The 22797-nt window shown below is 53.0% G+C and overlaps 2 protein-coding genes and 2 non-coding genes across 14 annotated transcripts in view; 3 read left to right on the plus strand and 1 right to left on the minus strand.

Annotated features, from left to right (window-relative positions):
* Positions 1-12338, minus strand: part of LRSAM1 (leucine rich repeat and sterile alpha motif containing 1) — a 31617-nt gene extending 19279 nt beyond the window's left edge. For 5 of the 11 annotated variants that reach the window (XR_015703656.1, XM_087752654.1, XM_087752651.1 and 2 more), the window contains exons 1-8: positions 11525-12207; positions 7731-7914; positions 6088-6144; positions 4415-4459; positions 3878-3955; positions 2953-3021; positions 2121-2205; positions 733-854 (exon numbers count right to left, since the gene is read on the minus strand). Coding sequence is in view for 10 of the 11 variants with exons in the window: in XM_087752654.1 (XP_087608780.1) it covers positions 733-854; positions 2121-2205; positions 2953-3021; positions 3878-3955; positions 4415-4459; positions 6088-6144; positions 7731-7802 (528 nt within the window). In the remaining variant the exon portion in view is untranslated. The other 6 variants (XM_087752645.1, XM_087752646.1, XM_087752647.1 and 3 more) reach the window with 6 other exon arrangements.
* A 65-nt stretch (positions 12339-12403) lies between these two features.
* Positions 12404-15250, plus strand: RPL12 (ribosomal protein L12). Its single transcript, XM_087752656.1, has 7 exons — positions 12404-12562; positions 12667-12740; positions 13066-13164; positions 13868-13949; positions 14437-14523; positions 14953-15065; positions 15155-15250. The coding sequence occupies exons 1-7, from the start codon at positions 12526-12528 to the stop codon at positions 15158-15160; spliced, it is 498 nt and encodes a 165-aa protein (XP_087608782.1). The 5' UTR covers positions 12404-12525; the 3' UTR covers positions 15161-15250.
* On the plus strand, positions 13585-13713 carry LOC148056200 (small nucleolar RNA SNORA65). The gene has a single exon (XR_015703808.1). It is a non-coding gene; the product is annotated as a small nucleolar RNA SNORA65 (small nucleolar RNA).
* Positions 14158-14286, plus strand: LOC148056201 (small nucleolar RNA SNORA65). The gene has a single exon (XR_015703807.1). It is a non-coding gene; the product is annotated as a small nucleolar RNA SNORA65 (small nucleolar RNA).
* Positions 15251-22797: the final 7547 nt, after the last annotated feature.

Raw genomic sequence — 22797 nt, forward strand, 5'->3', positions numbered from 1 at the left:
AGCAGGAAGGCCCAGAAAGGAACCACTTTATCAAGGACAGGAGAGCAAGCTGCACAGATCCCTCATCTCAGAGACTGCCCACAAGAGAAGTGAAGCCTAATGTTGTGCATTGGAGACAGGAGAGCATCTATTCGCATCCTCCATGCTGGTGCCTGAGTCAGCCCTGTTGCCTGACATTTGCACAGTTTAGTACTGACAAGTGTGGCAGCCAGAAGGTAACACATCCATAAAAATCTTGATGCTTGTCCCACTTTGAATGTGCACTCCAGGGAGCCAGAAACTTATGGAGGCTGACAATGAGTCAGAGGTCTGTCACGGCAACGGAGGCAAAAACCTCATCGGAAATATCCCATCTGCTCATTTAGAATCAGCCTTGGTGGAAAGCGGCTGAGTCAACCTGAGCCCACCGGCACAGTTCGTGCTCTCAGAGACAGCCCTGGCAGAAAATACCTGGGGGTTCACTCCCTGTGGATGACTTCTGTCATGATTCAGCCATGGCAAAAAGTGATCAGAAAAGATCAAAGCAGGAAGAGTATGCAAAAGCTATTTCGGACACCACGAACCGCATATAGCCTTGTTACAATCCCCCACAGCGGGCCCTGCCCAAGCCCTAAAAATTCACTTTCTATGCTAAATTTATTATTGTATTGAGCAAGTAGGAAGGGAAGCAGCCTGCAGCAGAATAAACAGCCTGCGAAGGGGAGAGACAGACACGGTTGGCTGGGTGCGTACCTCCAGCGTGCGGAGGTGAGCCAGCACCCGTGGCAGCTCTTGCAGCACGTTCTCGCTGATATCCAGAGTGCGCAAACTCCGCAAGCCGCTCACGGTAGCAGGCAGCTCCTTCAGCTTGTTACCTAGAGAGAGAGAAAAGTCATTTAGTACCACATAACTTTTCCAAAGCAGGACCCAGCAAGTTCATCTGCTGGAACACCAAACCACAGTCCTACGTATGACTCATTTTCTGTACTCTGCTACAGGGACGGGGCTATCACGGGTCACACGAGGACTCCAAAGGCTGCCGTTGCCCACCAAGGCAAATGGGGATCACAATCTGCTTGCGCACAGCCCGAGTGCACAGGTCCAGCAGTGGTTCCTCACGCCGAAACGACCTTCTCAGCTGAGGTCACTGCGGCAGGCTGGAGCTGGGGTCTTTACCAGGAGAATATTTGTAACATGGAGTCTTCTTCCCTTCGGTGCAAGTACCAGAGATGGGAGAAAGGGGACTGCGTGTGGGACTGCACATCTAGGGGTCAGAGGCCAGGTGCTGCAGACAGATACGCCAATGAACTGAGCTGTGCTTCCAAGTTCCTCGCCCTCCATTTCCTTCCCTGTTTCAGCAACAGCTCCCTGTAACAAAGTCTCCTTTTTCTCCCAAATTTATGGCACTGTGAACCTGGAAAATTCCCAGGAGTCTTGAAAAGAGGTACGGTTGTGACCTTTCTGTTAGGGCTGTGCAAACCTGGCAGGGCTACACAGACCCACAGGACCGAGCTCCGGGTGTCGGTGGACTTTTAATTGTAATCCAGTTTATCTGGGCTGACTGCTCTGCTTGCTTTACTGAACTGCTTCTGCCAAAGACCTTCTATTTTTCTTACACTTGAATCTGCATAGACTGATTTCTCAGGTTGGTCTAAATCATTACCCAGAGGGGGACAAGCCCTGGCCTGGGACTCCTCTTGCAGGGCACATAGAGGGCTCCCAGCTCGAGGTGGGTCTCACGCTCCCAGAGGAAGACGTGTGCCTCCAGCCCGCTCGGCACTTCTCGCCGCAGGAATGAGGCAGCTGGGGCTCTGGAATGCCGGCCACGTGCAGGCACGCAAGTAAGCTTTCAGCTCTTGAGATCGGGCATGATGACCCAACCACCTCTCCTTTGAGAGAAGGCAATGGGCTGAATGAAAGCATCATATGGACCAAGACTGACCCATTTTCTGCTCAGATAATTTCTCCTGCCTTGCCAACTATTTGAATTCAAATCTTTCCTGTGTTCTTCCTTAGCATTCACAGTGTAAACCATTTGGTGCTTGCCTTGGTTGAAAGGAATAATTACTAACGCAGCTCAACACGACCCAGATAATAAAAGGTGCTTTGCTCAGAGCACTGACAAGAAACATGTGCCATACCTTTCACATTGAGCATCTGGAGCTGGGCAAGGTCTCCTATAGATTGTGGAAGACATTTTAAAAGATTCTTTTCAAGGTTTAGAACCTAAGGTATTAACAGAAAAGATATTCAAGATATTCTTTATACAAGTCTCAGGTCTTCTACACATCCATGCTGTTGGGACTGTTTCCAGGCCCAGAGGGACAGCCTGAAAGTGGGTTTAGACAATGCTTTCTAGGTTAAAGCAAAAAATTATTTTCCAGAAGCCCTGGACACAGGGTACATCTAGCTACCGCACGCAGTGAGAAACCCTCTTCGCAACCAACAGCAGCAGTAGGCGCTGACTCCAGACGCAGGCGCTGGGAAGCGGAGCGTCCCCCCCGCCAGGGCAGCGCTCCCCGCCCCGGCTCCCACGGGCGAGCGGTGGCTGAACCTAAAGCTGCGCCCCGAGCAGAGGAGACCCTCAGCGTGCACCACGACACGCTGCACTGAGTTCTCCACAGAATCACACCAGGGAGAATGGTAAAACATGAATATTTTGTGAAATCCACGGGACTGGAAGCTCCAGCTCTGCTTGCTCATAGCAGCTGCTTGGCAGTGGGAGCCATTTGGACTGACAGCCCTTGCACTAAGCTGGGACTATATAATTCAGCGTTCCTGCTCTTCTCCGGCTCTCCCTCTCCAACAAGTCAGTTCAACAGCAACAGTCAAGTCAATAAGATAGATCTGACATTCTGAGGACCATAATTTAAGTTGTGATTAATTATAAAACAAATAGCAGTAACCCCCTATTCGTGCTGTCTTCTAACGTGCCCTTTACAGACACTTGGGATGCAGTTGCAAATCTTTTACCTGAAGAGATGTCAGCTGGCCAATATCAGCAGGAAGCGATGCCAGCTGGTTGTTGTGCAGGTCTAGAACCTGGAAGAGTGGATGATTTCACCAAACAAGGTTGGGAAAAGAAGTCATGGTGCAAGAATGAAAGGTCATGAATTATCTAGCAATGAAAATTACTTCCCTTCCAATGGGGCTTTGAAAAGCGGTTTAAGTTTTCAAGGAGACATAGGCACTTAATTCTTGTAGGTCTTTTAAAAACTCAAGCCTCTACACATCGATAAACTAACAAAAGACTAGGGAGAGGAGCGACACCAAGGAGCTGTTCCACAAAACTGGATGAGCCAACTGGATAAATCATCTGCATGGAGCCAGCCTGGCAGAAAAAGACAGTTTCTTCAGGATCAGTGAGCTGAACACCAGGGCTGGCAGAGGGAGAGGGCAGGACTATGCCTGGAGACCTTCCTCCACGGGGAGAGATGAGCTGCTGGAGTGACTCTGCCTCTTGTGGAACCACAGCACGAGGGTGGTGGGGCTGAAAGCCCTCAGCGTTTATATGACAGGTAGGGCAATACAGCCCCATCGCGCCCGGTCACCCGTCACCAGTTTCATTCACATGTCCCACCAGTGCAGAGGAGAGATGGATCTACCCCATAACACGCTCAGCCCTGACTGACCACCACTGTGAGAGGCTGCTGAGGGGGAAAGGGTGAGATTATGAAGAGGATAAATGAGTTCTGGGACTGATTATGATTTTATACAAACCAGTCAGTGACTGCTATCTACCTGGGAGGTAAACCTAGGAAAGGCAGGTTTCACACCTTGTTACCCGTTCTTGGTGAAGACAGTCAGACAGAAGGGATTTATTCAGGCTAGTGTGTTCTAATGCAGCTAGAATGCAAGGAAAATAGGCTGCAAATTAACTGCTAAAAATCACAATTACCTTCACAGTTATGAGACTCAGGAGGCTGCAGGACTTTGGAACTAAAGATGTCAGATTATTCGTATGAATAATCAGCACCTGAGAAGGAAAAATCCCATTGAAATATGAACACAAGAGATGCTGCTGTCTAGAACAAGCACATTTGTTGAGATTTAATTGCAGAGGCTGTATAAGAGCTTAATCTTATTCAGTATCATATAAAATATTAAAATAATAAATGGATTTTCACAGAAGGTCAAACATTTAACATGAGATCTAAACAAGAGCCTAGTTTCTTACATGAGAAATATCATTAGATAGGCTAAGATAGAAACGATCACCTCATCTTTCATGACAGAAGTTAGCTCTAAAGCACACAGACAGGATTAGTCCTACCCAAATTGCTCTCTATGTAGTATCGTACAACTGGCCAAATTCATTACAAGCAAACTTCTTCTGAAGCAACATATAAGCAAGCACATACAGTCATTTCAAACACAACAATAATACTCAAGCATAATAATAGAATCATCTAATAATTTCTGATTGCAACATTACCTTTTTTTGCAAGACTTTACAAGTTGCAAAGGCCCCATAAGGAACCTAAAAAACAATTAAAAAATAGTCGTGTCAGACTTATCAAGATACTATCTTTGTAAGCACTTCTACAGTATCCACCTGTAAAGTGGGAATAATTAACTTTAATGAAAATGCAAGGGATGATACTTAAAATTCCTGGCCCCTGGTTTTGGCCCAGGATGCCAGTACTTCCCAGTCAGCTTCCATTTAAACAGCTTGCAATGGCTCTCCGCAATACGACAGTGCCGTGCATAGCACAGAGCAGACTGAGGTTCAGGCAGAAGTCCAAGCCTTGCGTGATTTAATATTCAGTGTGCAGATGACTCAAGAGTTCAGGCATATTTTCAGTTAGTCATCATACAAATGTATCCTATGGTTTTGCAGCCTCGGCAGACACGCTGCAGTGGGCTAAGTGAGGAAGGTGAGCAGCAGGCGGGGCTGAGTGGCCTCATACATGCTAGGCTCTGCAGGAGAGGGGCCGTCAGAAAAGGGATATTCCCCCAAATCCAGCCCAGGCCAGCCAAGGCTCGGAGCACCACAACCTGCTCTGCAGCATGGAACTGGCATCGGCCAAACTGTTGTCCGGAGTTAATTTTAAGACCAAACTGATGGCTCACTTTATTTATTGAGACTACAAAGGCTAAAAAGAAGACAAGCAAGACAGAGTTTTATGGTACCAATCCAAAAGGAGCTGCTGGGGATCCGAGACCAGCTGCAGCTATGAATGGAGCTGGCTTAATGTGCATCTTCTGTCTGCCACCCTTTTACCCAGACTGGCTCGCAGACTGTCCCACACAGCTCGCAAACCTACACACAAGATGCTGTTGGCTTCTGTTCTTGGAACAAAACATCCCAAAGCCTCAGAAAAGCCATTTCATACTGCACAGCAGACAGCTGTGCTCTCCAGGATGGTCCCAAATCTCTCCCGAAAGAGCAGTGCAATATCTATTAGCTTGTTTGGCAAAGGCATCCTGTGACAAAAGGTTAGGCAGGTACACGACAATGAATAAAAGCTGAAAGTGAAATAGAAACAGGCTTCTGCTTAACAGGATTGCCTGGCTGCCAGAATGAAAAGCTGTGTCTTCTCTGAAAGCCTGGCAATCTGTCACTAACCACTCACACTCCAGCAGACAGCTTGTTTCTAATTTAGTTGGCTGCCATAAGAGAAGCCAAGCTGGAAGTGAGATTTCCATCCTTAACCAGCAGCCTGGAACCAGGGATTTTCACTAGTCCAGAAAAATAAGCGCAGGCGGCAGACTTTGTAGCTCTAAGATTAGAAACAGTCAGACTTTGGCGAACAAATACCCTTACAACTTGTAAAATTAGGCCACGAGGTCCCAAACTAGGGTCCTACCAAGGTACTGGTGGAGGGTATGAGACCACTCTGCCCTTCCCATCTTGTCAAATGGAAAAGGATTCCCAGGACAGAAATGTTGTGGAAGCATCCGGTAGGACGGGCAATCTCCCACCCAAAAAAAGCAGCAGAAGAGCTCACCTGAAAGCCAGAGCTCAGCAGACATAGCAAGAAGCAGGCCAGTAACAAGACCATTTCTGTCTCAAGGCTCATAGACATGACACTAAATCTGACAGCTGGTAACAAGGAGCAGAGAACTCAGACCTGTGAGCTAATACTGGAAGTTGCAGAAACATACCTCCGAGAGTTCACATTTGGATATGTCAAGAATGTCATCAGCACCAGCTTCTTTTGCCTGGAGAGAGAAGATACGCACCCAGAGAATTAGACCATGCAGAAGTACATGGCCTCTTGCTGCATATTGACCGAACTACTCAACGGGCCCCTCCCTAGAAAATGCAATTACAGTTCCCTGCCGCAGCTATGTAATTCAATGACGATGCTAGAAGCAAAGGGTGTGCTGCTACAGCTGCAGCAAGCAAAAGCAACTGGGAAACCAAACTGCAGAAAAACCCTTTTGGTGCAAGAAATTAATTTCTGCACGAAGAACCAAAGCACATCCTAATTCTGCAATTTTAACTGAAAGGATACGGAAAGGAAATGATGGGTTCCCAAGAGAGGCACCTCCTAGGAACAAGAGCAGTGCCGTCCTAGCCTGCAAAGAGCCTGCTGTGTCATTGGCATGTCTCACCCAGCAGACTGGCCTTCTTCTGAACTGTATGCAGAAACCAAAATAACCTCCTATTGCCTTTTTGCTTCCACGGGACCTGCAGAGCCAGCTCTGCTTTGTAAAAAGGAGCAAGGACTCACTGCTTCTGTACAAAAGTGGCTTTCCATATTCAGATCAACTACATCCAATGCAGTTGCTAACGGCAATGAAACTGGACAAACCTGACCGTGAGCAGCATTACATCTCTGGAATTATTTTCTTAAGTAAATGTACTGCACGAGGCAATAAAACCTGCTTGTGTTAGTGCCTCTGTTAAGTCTTCAGAACTGGATATCTGACCCTAAACTAAGCACATGCAATACAGAACTAATCCTAGAATGGAGATATTAAGCTATCCCTCCCCAGCCCCACAGGAGCTGAAGAGAAACCCTCCAACTGAACAAATTCAGTAGAACTGGTTTCATTATTGGCACATGACAAAGCCTTCCTTTCAAAAATACCTCCTAGACATCCAACAGGCACAATTTTGTCACTTTTGAAATGCAGGCGCCTCTGGGGTAGAGCACAGCCGATCCCCTACGCCAGCACTGGTCCACAGCTCCTACAGCAGAACAGGTGAAATAATTCAAAAGAAGATTGCTTTCAGAAAGCCAACTGCGGCTGCCGTAAGGCAGGTAGTTCTGCCGACCTCGCTGGCATGACAGCAACCTGCTGAGGATCTACCCCAGAGGATCCTGGCCAAATCCTAGTCCAGGAAAACAAAGACCAGCATCTAACAAGTTAATCCTCTGAAGGACAGGAAGAACGAAATAATAATGAGAAGCGAAAGAGGGGCACAAGGAAAGCCAATTATGACGGGAAAGGGGATGTCACAGGTTCCTTGGTAGGAAAAGTGAACTGGGAGATCTGTAGGAGTGAAGGAGCATGGAGGAGAGAGGAGGGATGGGGTCCCAGATGTGGGCTGGCAGGCGGGGGGAGGACGTTACGTGGAACCACAGTGGCAGCGAAGGATGGAAGTGGCACGAAGGGGACCTGTGGATGGGAGGGCAAAGGGAGATGGGGAAAGCAGGAATTCTCTGACGTACATTAGGAAGATGACCTGCTGTCTCGGTGAGATCAGTAACATGATCACTGTAACACAGGGGACGTACCGATTCACCTGGCATCCAGGACCAGACACAGAGAACAGAAAAGACCTCGGCGTTGCTTACCAGGCACATTTGGTATTCAAGGCGCTTCCGAGCATCATCGCTGGGTTTCTTCTTACGGAAGAAGAGTGGCATCTTTAGTTTTGACTATAGCCCCGTCTCAGTGACACAAATGATCAGCGTAAATAAAGGCAGAGGGCTCCTGGAGTATGCGTTTGCTGGGGAGCCTGGACTACAGAACTGTGCTCTAATAAGTGGGGGGAAAAAAAAGAAAAAAGAAAAAAATGACTGTCTCAGCAATTGTCTTTGTTTAAGCCCTTCTCTGGCTTGATCAAACGGGCAGATTCCAGCACACCTCCACGGTGGAAGTGTTAACACGAGCCGCAAAAGCACTGCTGTGTCTCTGAGACGGGTTGATTGTCTCGGTCATCCCTGTGCAAGATAAATTAAGTCAAGCTGGAACACATACAGAGAAAGGCTATTGAGTGGTCAGGAAAACGCAGGGTCCACTCTAGGATAGGACCTAAAAAAGCTGTAACTGTATCAAGAGATCAAGCACCAGGGACAAAACCCAAACTATTTAAACTCAAAGTCAATTCTGGCACAATATAATAAGCAACTGTAAAATGTTCTAGAATAAAGCTGGGCTAGAAATGTGAAAAACTCCTAATCCTGAGAGCAACACAGCTGCTTTCCCCTTCCAGGGCAGGTGAGAATAAACAAGACCCCAGTGCAGTTCACAATACAGGTAACTCTTTGCAAGGGACTTGATGACTCCCGAGTACAGCAGAGCCTCCTCTGGCACGTCACACAGCCCGTCCCAGCCGCTTCCCGGGATGTCACGGGCACCCCAGGCAGACCCTGGAATCAGGATGCGTAAGCTAAACTTTGCTTCTCAGCTTTAAGGGTTGTCTCAAGTTAACAAAACACTTGATTCATTTGCTTTCTAGGCCGAAGCAAAGTCGCACAGGAACACTTTCTCTGTTTTAGTCAGAAAAGATTCTGCTTAAACACCTCATAGCTTACAGTCAGATTTTTAGTAAAATAAAGCCAAATCAATTTCCAACACTCTAATAACTGCCTGCAAAGCTAAAAGAACCTAACCTCAAAAAATCCCTCTGACTACAAACCAGAGCCGATCGCTGCTGCCCCAGCCACGTGCCGGGGTGTGCTGTCTGCCCGCCCGGGCACTTGGGAGCTTCCCCCAGGCTGTGTGTCTCCAGGCAGATTGCCTGCTCCATCCCGGGCTCACAGGGCAGCCAGACCTTCCCCAGAACGGTTGTTGGGGTCACTACAGGACTGAGAGCTGGAGAATGGTTTTCTGTTAATGCAACTGGGCTGCACGTAAAGGCGCCAGCTGATTCAAGTGTAACGGGAAGAGAACTTGAACCAGGAAAAGGGAAGAGTGGATGGCAGTAAGAGGCCTCGTGAAATGAGACCTGGAGGTGGGTGAAGGGGTAACAGAAACCGGAGTCAATTCTGGAAGAGGAGTGAAGCAGCAGGGGGGAAAAAGGGACCGTGCTGCCGGATTTTGTGGGAAGGGCAGAAAGCTAAGGCTGGACAAGAAATGGGGAGACCAGCTGGTAATTAGATGGGTACCAGTTGGGATGTTGGGAAGAGAGGGACAGGGACCAGCAGAGCGATAAAATCAAGGAGGAAAAGGGTTCATCTGAGGCTGCCTGAGAGCAGGGGGCACAAACTGGCAACGCAGAAGAGTCCGAGGTGGGGCTGCTGGTGAACAAGGACTCACGAAGGGAGCTGATGCAGGCGGGACTGAACCTGGCTTGGGGATAAGACCAGGGTAAGATGAGAGAAGAGCAGAAGAGCAACAGTGAGCCCAAAAGGGGGAGACTTGAACTGGCTGGGCAAGAAGCCTCGGAGTGCACGGGGAACCTAAAGAGCCATGACCCGTGCTGCAGGGCGAAGGGGGTGGGCCCAGGCAGGAGCTACAGCTGCCCAAAGTCCAAATTGAGATACACGCTACGAAGCCTGCACTGGAAGTTTCACTTTGCCATGACTTTTTTAAACATTGTTTTAATAAGCAATTTTAAAAACAATACAAGAGTCAATACTTCAGCAGTTCACCAGTGCCTTCACCAGTAAATGGCACAGCTACCTAATGCAGTTAATGTAGCGCTCAGTGAAGCTCCCGTGTTGTACACAAAAAAGATGGTTCTCTGCCAGCTCAGCGTCTACAAATTGGTCTCAAACTGTACCGAAAAGCATGTAGCCACAGGATACAGCCAGAGATGTTCCTCACGCGTGGAGATCTCCGCCAAAAAACAAATGGAGCTTTATGTAGATAAATCCCTTGTGTAAAAGCAAAATATAACTTCAGTCTAAATGCATCCAAGCAACTACCCTTCCTTTCACTCCAGAAACAAGGAGGCGAAGGTGTCCCCTGTTTCGCTGTCCTGCTGTCATACCACGCTGCTGGAACCAGCGAAGAGACACAGTGGAAGGTGGCTACAAACTCATTCTGTGCGTTAGAATCAAACCCTAAGAGTTTCAGGGCTCCTTCCCTGCCACCCCACCTTGCCGCCTTTTTAACGAGTTCAGACTACTGAAATGCCCCTCAGACTGAGCTCCCCCAGGAGGGGAGGCAAGAGCAAAAATTCAGATTAAGCAAGAAGGGAAGTTCATTCTCAGGAGCTACAGTTTAGAAATGCAGGAAAGCAATCAAGAGCCATAAGGAAGGGTCAGCCATCACAGAGAGAAACAAAAGGAGGAAATTTAAAGACGAGAAACCAGAAGGACAAAGGTGGCTGCAGCAAGATATCCATAACTTTGCTGAATGTGTTCAACTCTTTGCTGAGGACTTGTGCGTCCCCTTGTCATGTCTTACCTTTCTCTGTTACAGCTAGATACCTTTTATTAGTCATGTGGATAATGGAAAATCATTAAAATTTCACCCCAGAAAATACATGAAGACATAAGGGCTGAAGGACAGACAGTTGAACAGGGAAAGAATCGTTATCAGCAGTCAAAAGATAAAGGATCAGAGACTCGTTAAAATGGATTGAACGGCCTTTGCCTTAGTGCAAAGACATGTCAAATCTGCATCAGCAGAGCTGTGCCTCTCTCTGTGACATTGGCTTTGCGTGCTCTGCTGACCATCACCAATTTTAAGCGAGACAAGCACTCCGCAGTCAGTAACGAGAAGGGCCTTTGCCATGTAACCGTATTTGCCATGATGTAATTTTTATTTATCAAGTTATTGAAAGAACTATGTGTAAGTGCCTGGGACAGCACCCAGCCTGCAGTAAGTGAGCATCCATGAATTCCAAATCCCGCGCCCCTACGGGTGCCAGCGGCTGGTCTCTGCAGGCACCCTGCCTGCCTACACAGCAGCAATGCACAGGCAGGGCGAGAAAACGCAGGGGAATGTCCGCTGCGTGTTTTACAGTCTGCAGCTGTTTGGATGCTGAGAGCAAAATAAAAACAAACCCCTAATTTTACAAACAAATGTAATCAAAGCAAAACAGCAACATGGCTACATAAAAAGACCCAAACCAAACCCCAATTTTTGAAACATTTTGGACATCATAAATACGGCATGGCACTGTAAGAGACAAGATGGGGGTCTGGAAGGAAGAAAGGTTTTATTTTCTCTGGGAAAACATGCTCAGGAGCACAGCAACGCAGCAGTGAGTCAGCATCTGGATCTGAGCGGGGCTCCTGCAGAGATGCCACCTAGTCACGAAGGACAGAGCCGCCACCAAACCTCTCTCAGGCAGCAGGTCCTGCTGGCCGAGAGGAAGGTTATCGAGAGACCAGCAGTGGCAGCAGCAAGCCCTGCAGCCCAACATGCGCTGGAACAAGGCTCGCAGAAGGCAAACGGCAGCTTTGTGACTTACTCTCGCACAGCACGTTTGCTCTTCGTGCCGGAGAGCCGCCCCGCCCCCCTGCAATACCCAGGCTCTGCTCGGTCCTGTCAAGGTCCTCCCCTGGCAATGCCTGAAACAAATCTCCTCTCTTCTTCACCAGCTCCAGCTCTGCCTCTCAGTCCTTCCTCTCCCTTATTGTCACTATTCTCTTCTTCGTCTCCTCTTTAGGGATTCCCTGCAGCGTCCCCCTCCTAGGCTTCACACAGCTTCCAAAGGCTATCTTTCTCGGTCCTCCTCTTCTTTACTCTTTTACCGGAGCCGTTCTGGGCCCGAAGGCCCGAGCGCTGCCAGCACCGGCCCCGACACCTGAGGAAAGCAGCGAGGATGAGCACGGGCAGGGCCCCCCCGCGGCGAACCCCTCCGCAGCTCCGGGCGCCGCCGCCTCCCAGCGCCTCGGTGGCCTCTGCCGCGGCAGCAGAAGCCCCCGCGCGGCTCCCGCCGCCTCCCCTCGCTCTCGCCCCTCCGAGGAGCCCGGCCGCGGCCTGAGGGCCCTCACACCCACACGGAGCCTCGGGAGGGGCAGCGCTCGCCGCCGATCCGCCGCGAAACCCGGCCCCGCCAGGCTCCGCGTCTCCGCGCTGAGGGGAGAAGAGCCCCGCACACGCTGCCGAGGCCCCGGGGGCCGATCCCGGCCTCCGGCCCGGCCCGGCCTCACTCACCGCTCCCCGCCGCCATGATGCGACACCTCCCCGCCCGCCCCCTGTGCGGGTCACGTGACCCCCCGCCCACCGGGACCATCGAGAAAAGCGGCCAGAGCGCCTCGCCCCAACCATAGAGCTCAGCCCGGCCGCCCGCCCCGCCCACTGCCCACACCGGCGGCGCGGCGGCGGAGGCGGGGCCCGCGCGGCACCGCCCTCTCGCGAGATCTCGGCGGCTATATCCGGTGCCCGCACGTCAGCTACCGCCTTTCTGCCGCTCCCTCACCGCGCGTTCGCCGTCATCCGCCGCCATCCGCGCCCGGCGCCGCCGCCATGCCCCCCAAATTCGACCCCAACGAGATCAAAGTCGGTACGTGCCGTGCCGGGGCGGGGGGGGCGGCCGAGGCCGGGCCGTGAGGTGAGGGCGGGCCGGGCCCGGGGGAGCGGGGCTGACGCGCGTTGCTGTGCCCGCAGTGTACCTGCGCTGCACCGGCGGGGAGGTCGGCGCCACCTCCGCTCTGGCCCCCAAGATCGGCCCCCTCGGTCTGGTACGTACCGCGGCACCGGGCGGGGCGGGGCGGCCGGCGGGACCGGGGGCGGCGGGGGGCCCCGTGGGGCTGGGGCGGGCGCCCCGAGCGCGGAGGCCTGGGCGGGGAGGCGGGCCGGGCCGGCCGGGGGGAGGTGGCAGCGCGGCGTGCAGCGTGTCCCGGCTGCGGGTCCGCTTCTGGGTGGCCGCCGCCGCTCGGCCGGGGAGGCGGGGGGGAGGAGTGGCGATATCGCAGGGCCCCGGGAGAAGCTGCGACGGGGGTGGCGCGGGGCTGCTCCGCTTTGACCCAAGCGATGTCTTTTGTGACATAACGTGTCTCTCTTTAGTCTCCTAAGAAGGTTGGTGATGACATTGCCAAGGCCACGGGTGACTGGAAGGGGCTGAGGATCACGGTGAAGCTCACCATCCAGAACAGGCAAGCTCAGGTACTGAACGCCAGAAGGGATGGCTCCGTGGTGCAAGCGTCCGGCACAAATGAGCTCCGCTTGCTCGAACCACAAGCTTAAATCCCGGCAGGGTCGACTCAGCCCTTCATCCTTCCGAGGTGGATAAAATGAGTTCCACACAGCAAACTGTGTGGGGGTCTTCTGGGAAAGACCTTAAAACGCCTGCGTGAGCGTTCTGAGTGCCTCTGGCTCCGATCCGGCAGCAGGGTGCGGGGGGGTGTGTGAAGCCTGGGGCTTGCCAGGCTGTGAGCATAGGGAAGAGATCTGCCTGCGTGCAGAAGTTGCTCTTTTATCCAGTTGCAGATAAATTCTTCCTTCTACAGAGCATCTGACCAGGAAAAAACTATTTCAAGCAACATAGAAGTTACAAAAAACCCTCTTTCCTTAGTCCTGTAGCCACCTGCCACTATACCTGTCCTGAATTCCGTGGCTGGTATGTTCCAGTGGTGAGCTGAGAGGAAGCCCCAGTCTAGGAAGCAGTCCTCTTCTGGCTGTGGGGAGGCCTGTGCCGAAAGGCTGGGAACAAGTTTGTCGTCACAAAAAAACCCTTATCTACTAGTGAACTAAGCAAAACCGCGGTGCTCTGGCACCAGCTTTCCTGGCGCCAACTGCTTCGTTGAGTATTTTCATTGGCTGCCTAATTCTGCTTGGAGGGGGGGAAAAATAATCTCTTTTCGTTTAGATTGAGGTTGTTCCCTCTGCCTCTGCTCTGATTATCAAAGCTCTGAAGGAGCCTCCTCGTGACAGAAAGAAGCAGAAAAACAGTAAGTGTTCATCTGGCTTTAGTTCTGAATGGGGTTTGGTGCTAAGAGGGGGATAGGTACCGGCCTCTCAGATTACCCAGCATAAACTCGCAAAAAAAGTGCCATGGGGCTGTGTGTCAGGCAGCGGGAATTCCTTAAATGTCAGGGAACGGACAACGGTGCCTATGCCAGCAGAGTTCAGTTTCTGGAAGATGGGGTAGAACGGCCACCCGCCACTGTGCCTGTCGTGTCACGCGTTGACTGGTACGGCCCAGAGGTGAGCTGACAGCAAATGCCAACTTAGGAAACAGAGTTATTCTTCTTGTGGGTAACTTTGTGCCGAAGTCTGGGGACAGGCGTGTGCTGATCGCCGCCCCGCGGTAGTTGTAAACTCTCTGGTTTCCGTGCAGTCTGAGCACGGGGAATGGTGCTTCTCTGGGGAAGCGCGGGGGACTGGAAGTGCCTTGTGTTTACAGGAGCTTACTGGTGCTATCGCTTTGCTTCACAGTTAAGCACAGCGGCAGCGTCACCTTCGATGAGATAGTGAACATCGCGCGGCAGATGCGGCACAGGTCCCTGGCGCGAGAGCTCTCGGGTAAGTACCGGCGTCGGGCTCGCGCCGAGTCCTCCCTCTGCTTGCTCCCAGTGCCCGAGCCAGCTTCTGGGCTGATTCCTGGGAGCGCCTCGTAACCGGTGTGGTGACGGAGCTCCTCACGCGGCTTGGCCGTGCGGGAACAGCCTTGCGCTGGCTGGGTGAGCCAGCCTCATGCCTCCTGGTGAGGGTAGCGCAGGATGGCGGAAGGTGCGTGGCACCAGCTGTGGTGCTTCCTGGTGCATTTGGTATGCCGGGTGTGGCTGAAGGGGCTCGCTGTCCCTCCTCGTCCCCACGGCTGCAGCCCGCAAACCCCAGGAATGGAGTTCTTTGAGTTTTCTCAAAAACTTCTCTGAGTTCTTTGAGTTTTCTCAAACTCCTCTGAGTTTCTCCTGTGGTGAAGCGCTGACGAGCTCTATCTTCCCACCGCAGGGACAATCAAGGAGATTCTTGGAACTGCCCAGTCTGTGGGCTGCAGCATTGATGGCAGGCACCCACATGACATCATTGATGACATCAATAACGGTGCAATTGAGTGTCCAGCTGTAAGTATCCATCTCTGACTGAAGCTGCGGTATCAGAGAGCCTTTTAGTCAATAGCCTACTAATGAGCTGTGTTTGCGTCTTTCAACAGAGCTAAGACTGCAGAAAAGAAGTTGCCGTATGAAGGCTTCTTACGTTTTTTGTAGCACCTTAAATACTTAATAAAAGACCCAGCTGTCTGCAAACAGTGCTGCTGCCTTAATTTGTCCTTGTCCCATGCCGCACCAACAGCGGGGTTTGGCAGGGGACCGCCTGCGCTCTGCGTCAGCTGAGGTGACGGTTCTTAGGCAGACTCCAAAGCGAGAAGGTGCTCGTTTGCCCTGAAATCATTTGATTGTGGCAACACAGCTCAGAGAAGCGGAGTTGCCTCGAGTGAGTGCTCCAGTAAAGAGCAAACGTCACAAACTTGCGGCCTGTGTAGAGCTTTCTGCGAGCTCTGGTCTTGCCGGTGCCACATGCACAGCTCAGAGCAGCCCGTGTTGCCCTTCCTTAGGGCAAGTGCTGCCGTAACTGGTCCAGCTTCCCCCGAACCACCGCAGCCAGGACACAAGCGCGTGCCGAGGCTTGACAACAGCTTTGCAGGCTGCCTGCCTCGTGCTCGAGGAGCTGCGTGTGCTTGCGGGATGGAAGGGCTCTGACTGGTTGAAGTGAAATTCAAGGTGTGACTGTTCAGTTGGCGCTCCCGGGGACAGCCGGAGCCGGGGGAGAACGGCTTCATGTCCCCGGCAGTGCGTAGCTTGGCCTTGCCGCCAGCCTGCCGTTCCCGGGAGGAGCCTCGTCCTTGGTGGCTCGGCGGGTTTTCTGTTGTAGGACAGATCGGATTCTGCACTTGGCTTTCTTCCTGCCTTGAAGCAGAGGAGATGCTGGGTTTTCTCCTGCTGACCAGGAGAAGTACGCACACTCTTAGTTTTTTGAGCTGAATTTCTTTTGTGCTCATTTTCCATCCCTGACAGAGGAGCGAGTCCCTTGGTGCTGGGGAAATCCTGTGGTCCTCTGCTTCAGAGTTGTAAGGGGCCCGGTCTCGTGTTTCTTGGGTCTCCTGAATCCTTGAATGACGACGCTGGGGGAGCGGGGTGAGCAGGTTCCGTAGCCCCTCTCTACGTCGTATGCTCCAGCTCCTGGTACGCTCTCTGAAAGAAAAAGCAGCAGTTTAAGCGTTGGGATTTCCCTTTGTACGGGCATTCTGTGAATCAAGTGTTACTGCTCGTCAAGAAACGGAGCCTAAAACCTGGCAGAGCCACACAATTTGTGTTCAGCAGTGAATATTCAGCCGTTTCTGCCAGGAACGGCGCCCTGCGGGAGCGCCAGCTTAACCTGCTGCTGGGGAGCTGCTGCTCAAAGACAAAAGGAGTTTGCCCTGCTGATAGCATCTTCCCGAAGGAAAGGCAGCTTGCTTGCTCCGGGTGGAAAACCTGTCAGTAAGGGGTGTGTGTGTGCGCCTGTTATGGTATGGACTGGGACAGGGATGTAAGTATTGAAAGCGCGGTGAGGAAAGAGCGAAAGGGTCAGCCTTGCTTATTCAAAACGAGCTTTTTTGGCAAAACCTGAGGGCCTTGCAGCACCCTCTCGGGGATCTCGCCCCGTGAGGATGTGAGGAGCCCCAGCGCGGCTGTAGCACGTTTGCCTGTTTAACCTCTGGGGAGGCTCCTGTATTTCAGGCACAGCGTTTGAGAGCTGGTTCTGGCCCCCGAAGGCTCTGCCCGGCTGTCACAGCTGGGGGTGGGCAGAACAACAATTTTCCAAAGATCCTGAGGAAACCTTGTGCTGTTTCCGCAAAGGCTGGGTTTTCCCTGGGGGCGGCACAGTGCAAGGGCTGATGGAAAGCTCTCTCGGAAGTGAAGTGAAATTATCCTGGTAATAATGCTTTAGCTGACTCGGAGGTGTTACTAAAAGCCCTATTAACAGCAGCATTATGATTGCTGTTCAGCCCTAGCAGAGCGGCCTGGAGGAAAAAAAGTCACAAATGTTAATTTAGGTCCGTTTTTCCAAAGGGAAAGGGGATCAAATTCTTCCTGAGGTGCTGAGCTGTATGAGCCTTGGTCTCAGACAAACGTTCTGCAAGGTACGTCTTCCTCCTCTGCAAAGTGGTGACGGCACTCGATCCGCTTTTTTCTTGCCAGTCTCTTCAGTTTTGCAAAAAAACTCTCAAAAGTTATTTTTGTAGGGCACTTACAGCCCCAGAGGAAAACTTCCTGGCTGGAGCTCTGCTAGGCAAGCAGGACTCTAACGCAGCGTACATTGCAAGAACTGGGGGAGGAAAAAAGTAGTTCTGTTACTTCTAGGGTTGCGTAGGAGAGAGTACGGTGTGTGTGCTCGCTGGGCTGCTGAAATTTGGGGAATGGGGTCTGGGTTATTTACCGGGGTCTGCCCGAGTCCTTTGCAGGACGCAGGCAGCGCAGCGGGGTGTGCAGGTGGCTGCAGTGGGGAATTGCCTGCTGCTGTGTCGGCCGTGCCAGGCGCTGAGTGAGCTGCAGCCTCTGTAAAGAGGAAAACTCAAGAAATTCCACCCCAAACTGAGTGGGAGGCGGTGAGCACCTGTAGCAATGCTTATTTCTAAAGTATATGCGAGTAATGGGTTATTTTTCCAGTGCACAAAGCGCTCTGCAATTCCTACGCAGCTGTAGTCGAAGGCTACTTGGATGCAGAGCAATTGTGAGCTGGTTTGGTGAAACGAAACCTTTGCGTTGACTCTGGCTTAAGCCAGGAGCGTGGCTTGGGCTGAGTCTTCAGTGCTGCCTCTCGGCACACGGCAGAGCCGTGCCCTAGGAATGCATCTCGCACCGCGTGTGAAGCATAAAATGCGGTGTTAGGAGTCGGATCTTCAGAAATCACCCGGATCTGCGCCTGATCGAACAACAAACTGATTTCCTATCTGCTCTGCTGCTGCTAAAGCACCTCCTGGGGAAGCAGGTAAAACTTCATGGAGACGGGTGCTGGGAAAGGAGAAGTCTCCTGGCCTGTCCTCGCGGGATCCAAAACGCCGGGTCGGCATCAAGGCCCAGCCAAAAGGAACTGCAAATCGTGTTTGTTTCCTACCATGGTCCCGCTGTCTGAGCGGGGTGAGCGATGGCCGGAGGGGACGTGCAGGTGCAGGAGCCCGGGCTGACCGGTGCGTTTGCGATTTCTGGGAAGGTCCACTTTTGTCCTTTGTTCCCTGATGAAATGCAGGTATGTTGCTCCGGTGACTTGGGGGTCACGGAGATTGAAGACTGGCTGTAGTGAAACAGGAAAAGCATGACAAAAAAAAATAAGCTTTTATCGGATGTAAGAGCCATGGCAGGCACCAGTTTTGCAGTCCGTCCCGAGCCGTGACTGTCAGTGTGGAGGGAGGAGCTGGACCCTCACTCCTAAAGCAAAAGTGACCAAAGCCTGACCCAGGCGTCCCCAGAAATCGCGGTTCCCACAGAACCTGCGAGGTTTTGCCCACAAACTGTTGGGGGCTGCCCGTTCCTTTCTGGCACAGGCTGCATCTCGGCAGCGTGGCCCACGGCGCAGGCCCTTGCTGGCCTCCCGGCTCCCCGCCCGCCCCAGGCTCTGCCCGCAGGCAGCGCAGGATTTTGCGCAGCCCCTTCAGCTGACAGGCAGAAAGCAGCGGGGTGTGTGGCTTTGCTCGTTCGTTTGCTTTTTCTCCTGCTGTTTGTAGGGCCTTTTTCTGAGGCAACCAGGGACTAAACCAGAAACAAGGCTGAAATCCCAGGCACTCGCCATCTTTAAAGCCTTGGCTTGGAGTTGACTGTGTTTCGAGCTAGGAACGGAGCTTGGGTGCTCTCTGAACCAGGGTCAGGAGTGGAGCCTCGTGCTCTGTAACCTGGCATCTTCCCCACCTCTCAAAGGACATGAGGCGCAACAAATTCTGATAAGGTATAGGAGGAAAAAATCTACGCAGAGCTTTGCTACACAAAGCTCCGCCTGACGCTGTCCTGGGCAAGCCGGCCTGGCTGCGTCTTGGGCGGACGGTCGGGTCCCTTCCAGCTGAAGTTACGCAGCGGTTCCACGACAAAGCTGCACGAATGCTTACGTTGCCTGAGGTGGGACAGCCTGGCAGAGGACTGCAGCACCCCCTTCAGCTGCACTTCTAGTTTAAAGAGGTTTAAAGTGTTTGTTGACCCTGGCGTTGATCCCCCAGTTTGGTGTGAACCCCGGGAGTCTCGGGAGCCGTCAGCCTCGTGGGTGCCCAGGGCTGTCCTGTGTACCAGCACACACACACACACACACACACACACACGTACACACATACACCATGGGTTTTCCCCCACTTGGCAGTGCTGGAAATAATTGGAAAAAGGATTTCTTTTGCTTAAGGGGAATTCCCTCGGGGCAGGATACATAACCTTTCCCATGCTACCTTAGGGCACGTGCTCTGGTAGAAGCAACGCCGTGCTTGGTGCTACCCTGCCGATAACTCATTTTCCAAACCGGGCTTCTTAGAAAGGAGGCAAAGGGCTTGTTAAAGACAGTAACAACCTACGTTAACTTCACATTTAAAATCCATCTTCTGCGTAACTGCGTGTGTGCTCCAAAGCCAGGATTTTGTCCCGCTCTGGTGACGTGCACCTGCAGGAGAAATGAGGGAAAGGGACATGGAGAAGCGCTGAGCCCTTCCCATGAGACCTTCACGCCGGTGGCCTAAGAGATTTGTATGCTTTAAGGAGAATTAGCTTCCTCATAGCCCTGAGATGAAACGGGCCCTGAAAAGCCAAATCTTTCGGGTCCTTGTCTTCCTGTGTTACAAAACGTTAGGATAGAAAAACCTGAATTTTGTTACAGCTTGGTGCAGGGTGTGGAAGGCCCATGGGGTCAGCTTCCCCCACACGCCTACGACGCGTGCCGTGACGGTGGATGCGGTAAAGTGAAGCGCTATTTACTGTCGGCCCAGCGGGGAAGGACGGGCCGAGTCCCGCATCGCCCCGCAGGTGGGGGCCGTCGGTGGGCGCTCGCGGGGGTGTGGGTCCCATCCAAGCTCGCGAGCAGCACGGCGGGGTGCGAACCATTCGCTAACAGGGCTCCTCACGGCTCTGCGCCGGGGCGTGGAGCGTGGCTGTGCCCCGGGGGCCCTGCGCTGGCTCTTGCTAGCACCCAGCCCCGTGCCGTGGTGCTCAGCCGGCTGCTGAATGCGTCCGTCCCCGCGAGCAGAAGACCTCAGCGCTGGGGAGATGCCCTGCTCTTCACAGGGGAGGTGGTCTCCATCTGTCACCTCCTGCTGCATCTCCTGTGGCCTCGGGGAGGCTGCGCCCTTCTGCAACGTCCCCGAGGGCAGGGAACCGTGCTGAGGGGGCAACATGGGATGTACAGAGGAAAAAAGGCCCAAATAGGAAAGGGAGCTTTTTCTGGCATAAAGGAAGGGAGGCGCCTGCTTTCTGGAGGAGCTGCAGGCAGGCGGCCTGGCTGGAAATGGGCTGGGGCAGCACAGGCCTGTGGCTCACCTCCGCCGCGGACATCTGAGCAGAGCAGCGCCCGGTGCTTCATCGCTCGGCATCGGGCGGGCCGGTGTCCCCACAGGGGCTAAATGCAAGCAGTACCTCCAGCAAACTGCCAGGAGGTAGCTGATGCCACAAATCCTGAGGGGTTTTTGGGGGGGAAGGAAGACACGGAGTATTTCTCCGTGCTGAAATCGCGAACCCAAACTGCTGCGATGCCCTCGTGTGCCCATGCACAGCCCGAAATAGCCCCCAGTGCTGGGAGGGCTAAGAGTACAGTGCTCCCGTGGGGAGCCCTTCACGGGGCGACCTCGCAGCGGCGTTTGGTGAGGTCCGCGGTCCCCCAGGTCTCCCACTGGAGGAGCTGGTTGCCTTCCCCAGCCAGGGCATGGCAAGCTTGGGCGCTGCAGCCACTCCTGGGGTCCCACTGACCACCCCCGGGCAAACCTCGGAGCGCGTCAGCATCCCCAGCATCGCTCTGATTTTCTCCCTGGCCCAGACCATTTCTTCTCCCCACCCGCTGAAGAAGAAACCCCCATTCCTGCCCCGTGTGCCTCCAGACCGAGTGACGGAGCGGTGCGGCGGGGAGCCAGAGCTCTCTCCACCCTGAGTCAAGGCCCTGTGTGCTGAACACCGAGCACCGGGCTTTTGGCAACAGCGGTACCACGGGCTCTTGTTTTTTTCTCTTTCAAATGTATGGCCATGATCATCAAAACCAAAAGTGAAGTGATCCCCCTGATAAACCAATATGCACGTTCATTAATTCACTGCATGTTCCTTTCCTTTCCAATTAACAACTTATTAGAGACTTTTCTTCTCTTACAAATCTTTCAAAAGCAAAACATCCTTTTTAACATGTCGGTATTTTGTTTCAAATTTCACAACTCGATTGGCTTTTTCATTCAACACAATGATTTTTGCCTGTCCTGTTGCGAAGGTTCACCTCTCCGGTTCGCTGTCGTGGCAGAAGAGGTCGGGTTTGCGCCCAGACTGCGGATGCAGCGCTTGCAGCATGAGGTGCTCCCCAGACCCCGTGGGTCAAGGTGCCAACGACGGGCTGCTCCACCTGCCTTCCCGCAATTAATCCCCCTGGTCCATCCGTACAGCCCTACGGCGCACCTCTCTTCTGGGGGACTGCTCCATCGCAGGGATAAAAGGTTCAGAAAAGTTTTCCAAGATTCATCATTAGGTTTAATGTTTGGCTCGTTTAGATGCTCCCAGCACCCATTTAAACCCACCTCCCTTGCCGTTCGTGTTCTTCAGGACACAGGTGTCCTATTCTGCCCTAGAGCTTTCTAACTTTGTACATAGGAAGCTGCTTTATCAGCCCCCCTCGGCTGCTTTATCCATTTATTTGCACTTTGATGTCCCTGTTACATCTTTCAGGTGTTGGCTTCTTCAGCCAGCGTCCATCAGGAGAACAGGGCAGCTCTTGACGTATCCGCCTTGGCACGCTCCGCTCCGGCTGCGGAGCCTTCGGGAGGGAAAGCCCTGCAAACCCCTTCCCCTGAGTTTTGTGAAATAAGGATTATGTTTTTGGTGCTGGCGATTTTTATTGTCGTTTGGACGTTAGTCACAGTTAGATCAGGGAAATAAATAACAGCACACTCATCCTGCTCACGCAAGGACCGTGGATGAACCAAACTCGCCCAAACGCCCCCGGAGCCCCCTCACCGGCACGGCGGGTTGAGCAGGGCTCCAGCTCTAGAGCCCTTCTTTCCCTGTGCCAGGCACAGGCTTTGGCAGGGCCGCCAGCACAGCCGCGGCTGGGATGCCGGGGGAGGCGGCCGGGGGGTTTATCGTGGTTGGCAATAATGCACAATCATCGAATCACAGAATCGTTTGGGTTGGAAAAGACCCTTAAGATCATCGAGTCCAACCGTTAACCCAGCACTGCCAAGCCCACCACTAAACCATGTCCCTGAGCACCACATCTCCCTGGGATGGGGACTCAGCCCCTGCCCTGGGCAGCCTGGGCCAGGGCCTGACAGCCCTTTGGGGAAGAAGTTTTTCCTAATATCCAACCTAAACCTGCGCTGGCGCAGCTTGAGGCCGTTCCCTCTCGTCCCATCGCTTGTTCCTGGGGAGAAGAGACCGACCCCCCCGGCTCCAGCCTCCTTTCAGGCAGTTGCAGAGAGCGATGAGGGCTCCCCTCAGCCTCCTCTTCTCCAGGCTGAGCCCCCCCAGCTCCCCCAGCCGCCCCCCAGCACCGCTGCTCCGGCCCAGCAACGCCCGGGCTGCCCGTGTCCGCGCCCCGGCAGCAGCCCCCACACCGCACCCCGAGGCACCTCTCGCCCCGGAGCCAGAGGTTCCCCTC

The sequence above is a fragment of the Nipponia nippon genome, unplaced genomic scaffold (genome assembly GCF_047370975.1).
Source record: "Nipponia nippon isolate SJK-2023a ecotype South Korea unplaced genomic scaffold, ASM4737097v1 scaffold_16, whole genome shotgun sequence".
Classification (NCBI taxonomy): domain Eukaryota; kingdom Metazoa; phylum Chordata; class Aves; order Pelecaniformes; family Threskiornithidae; genus Nipponia; species Nipponia nippon.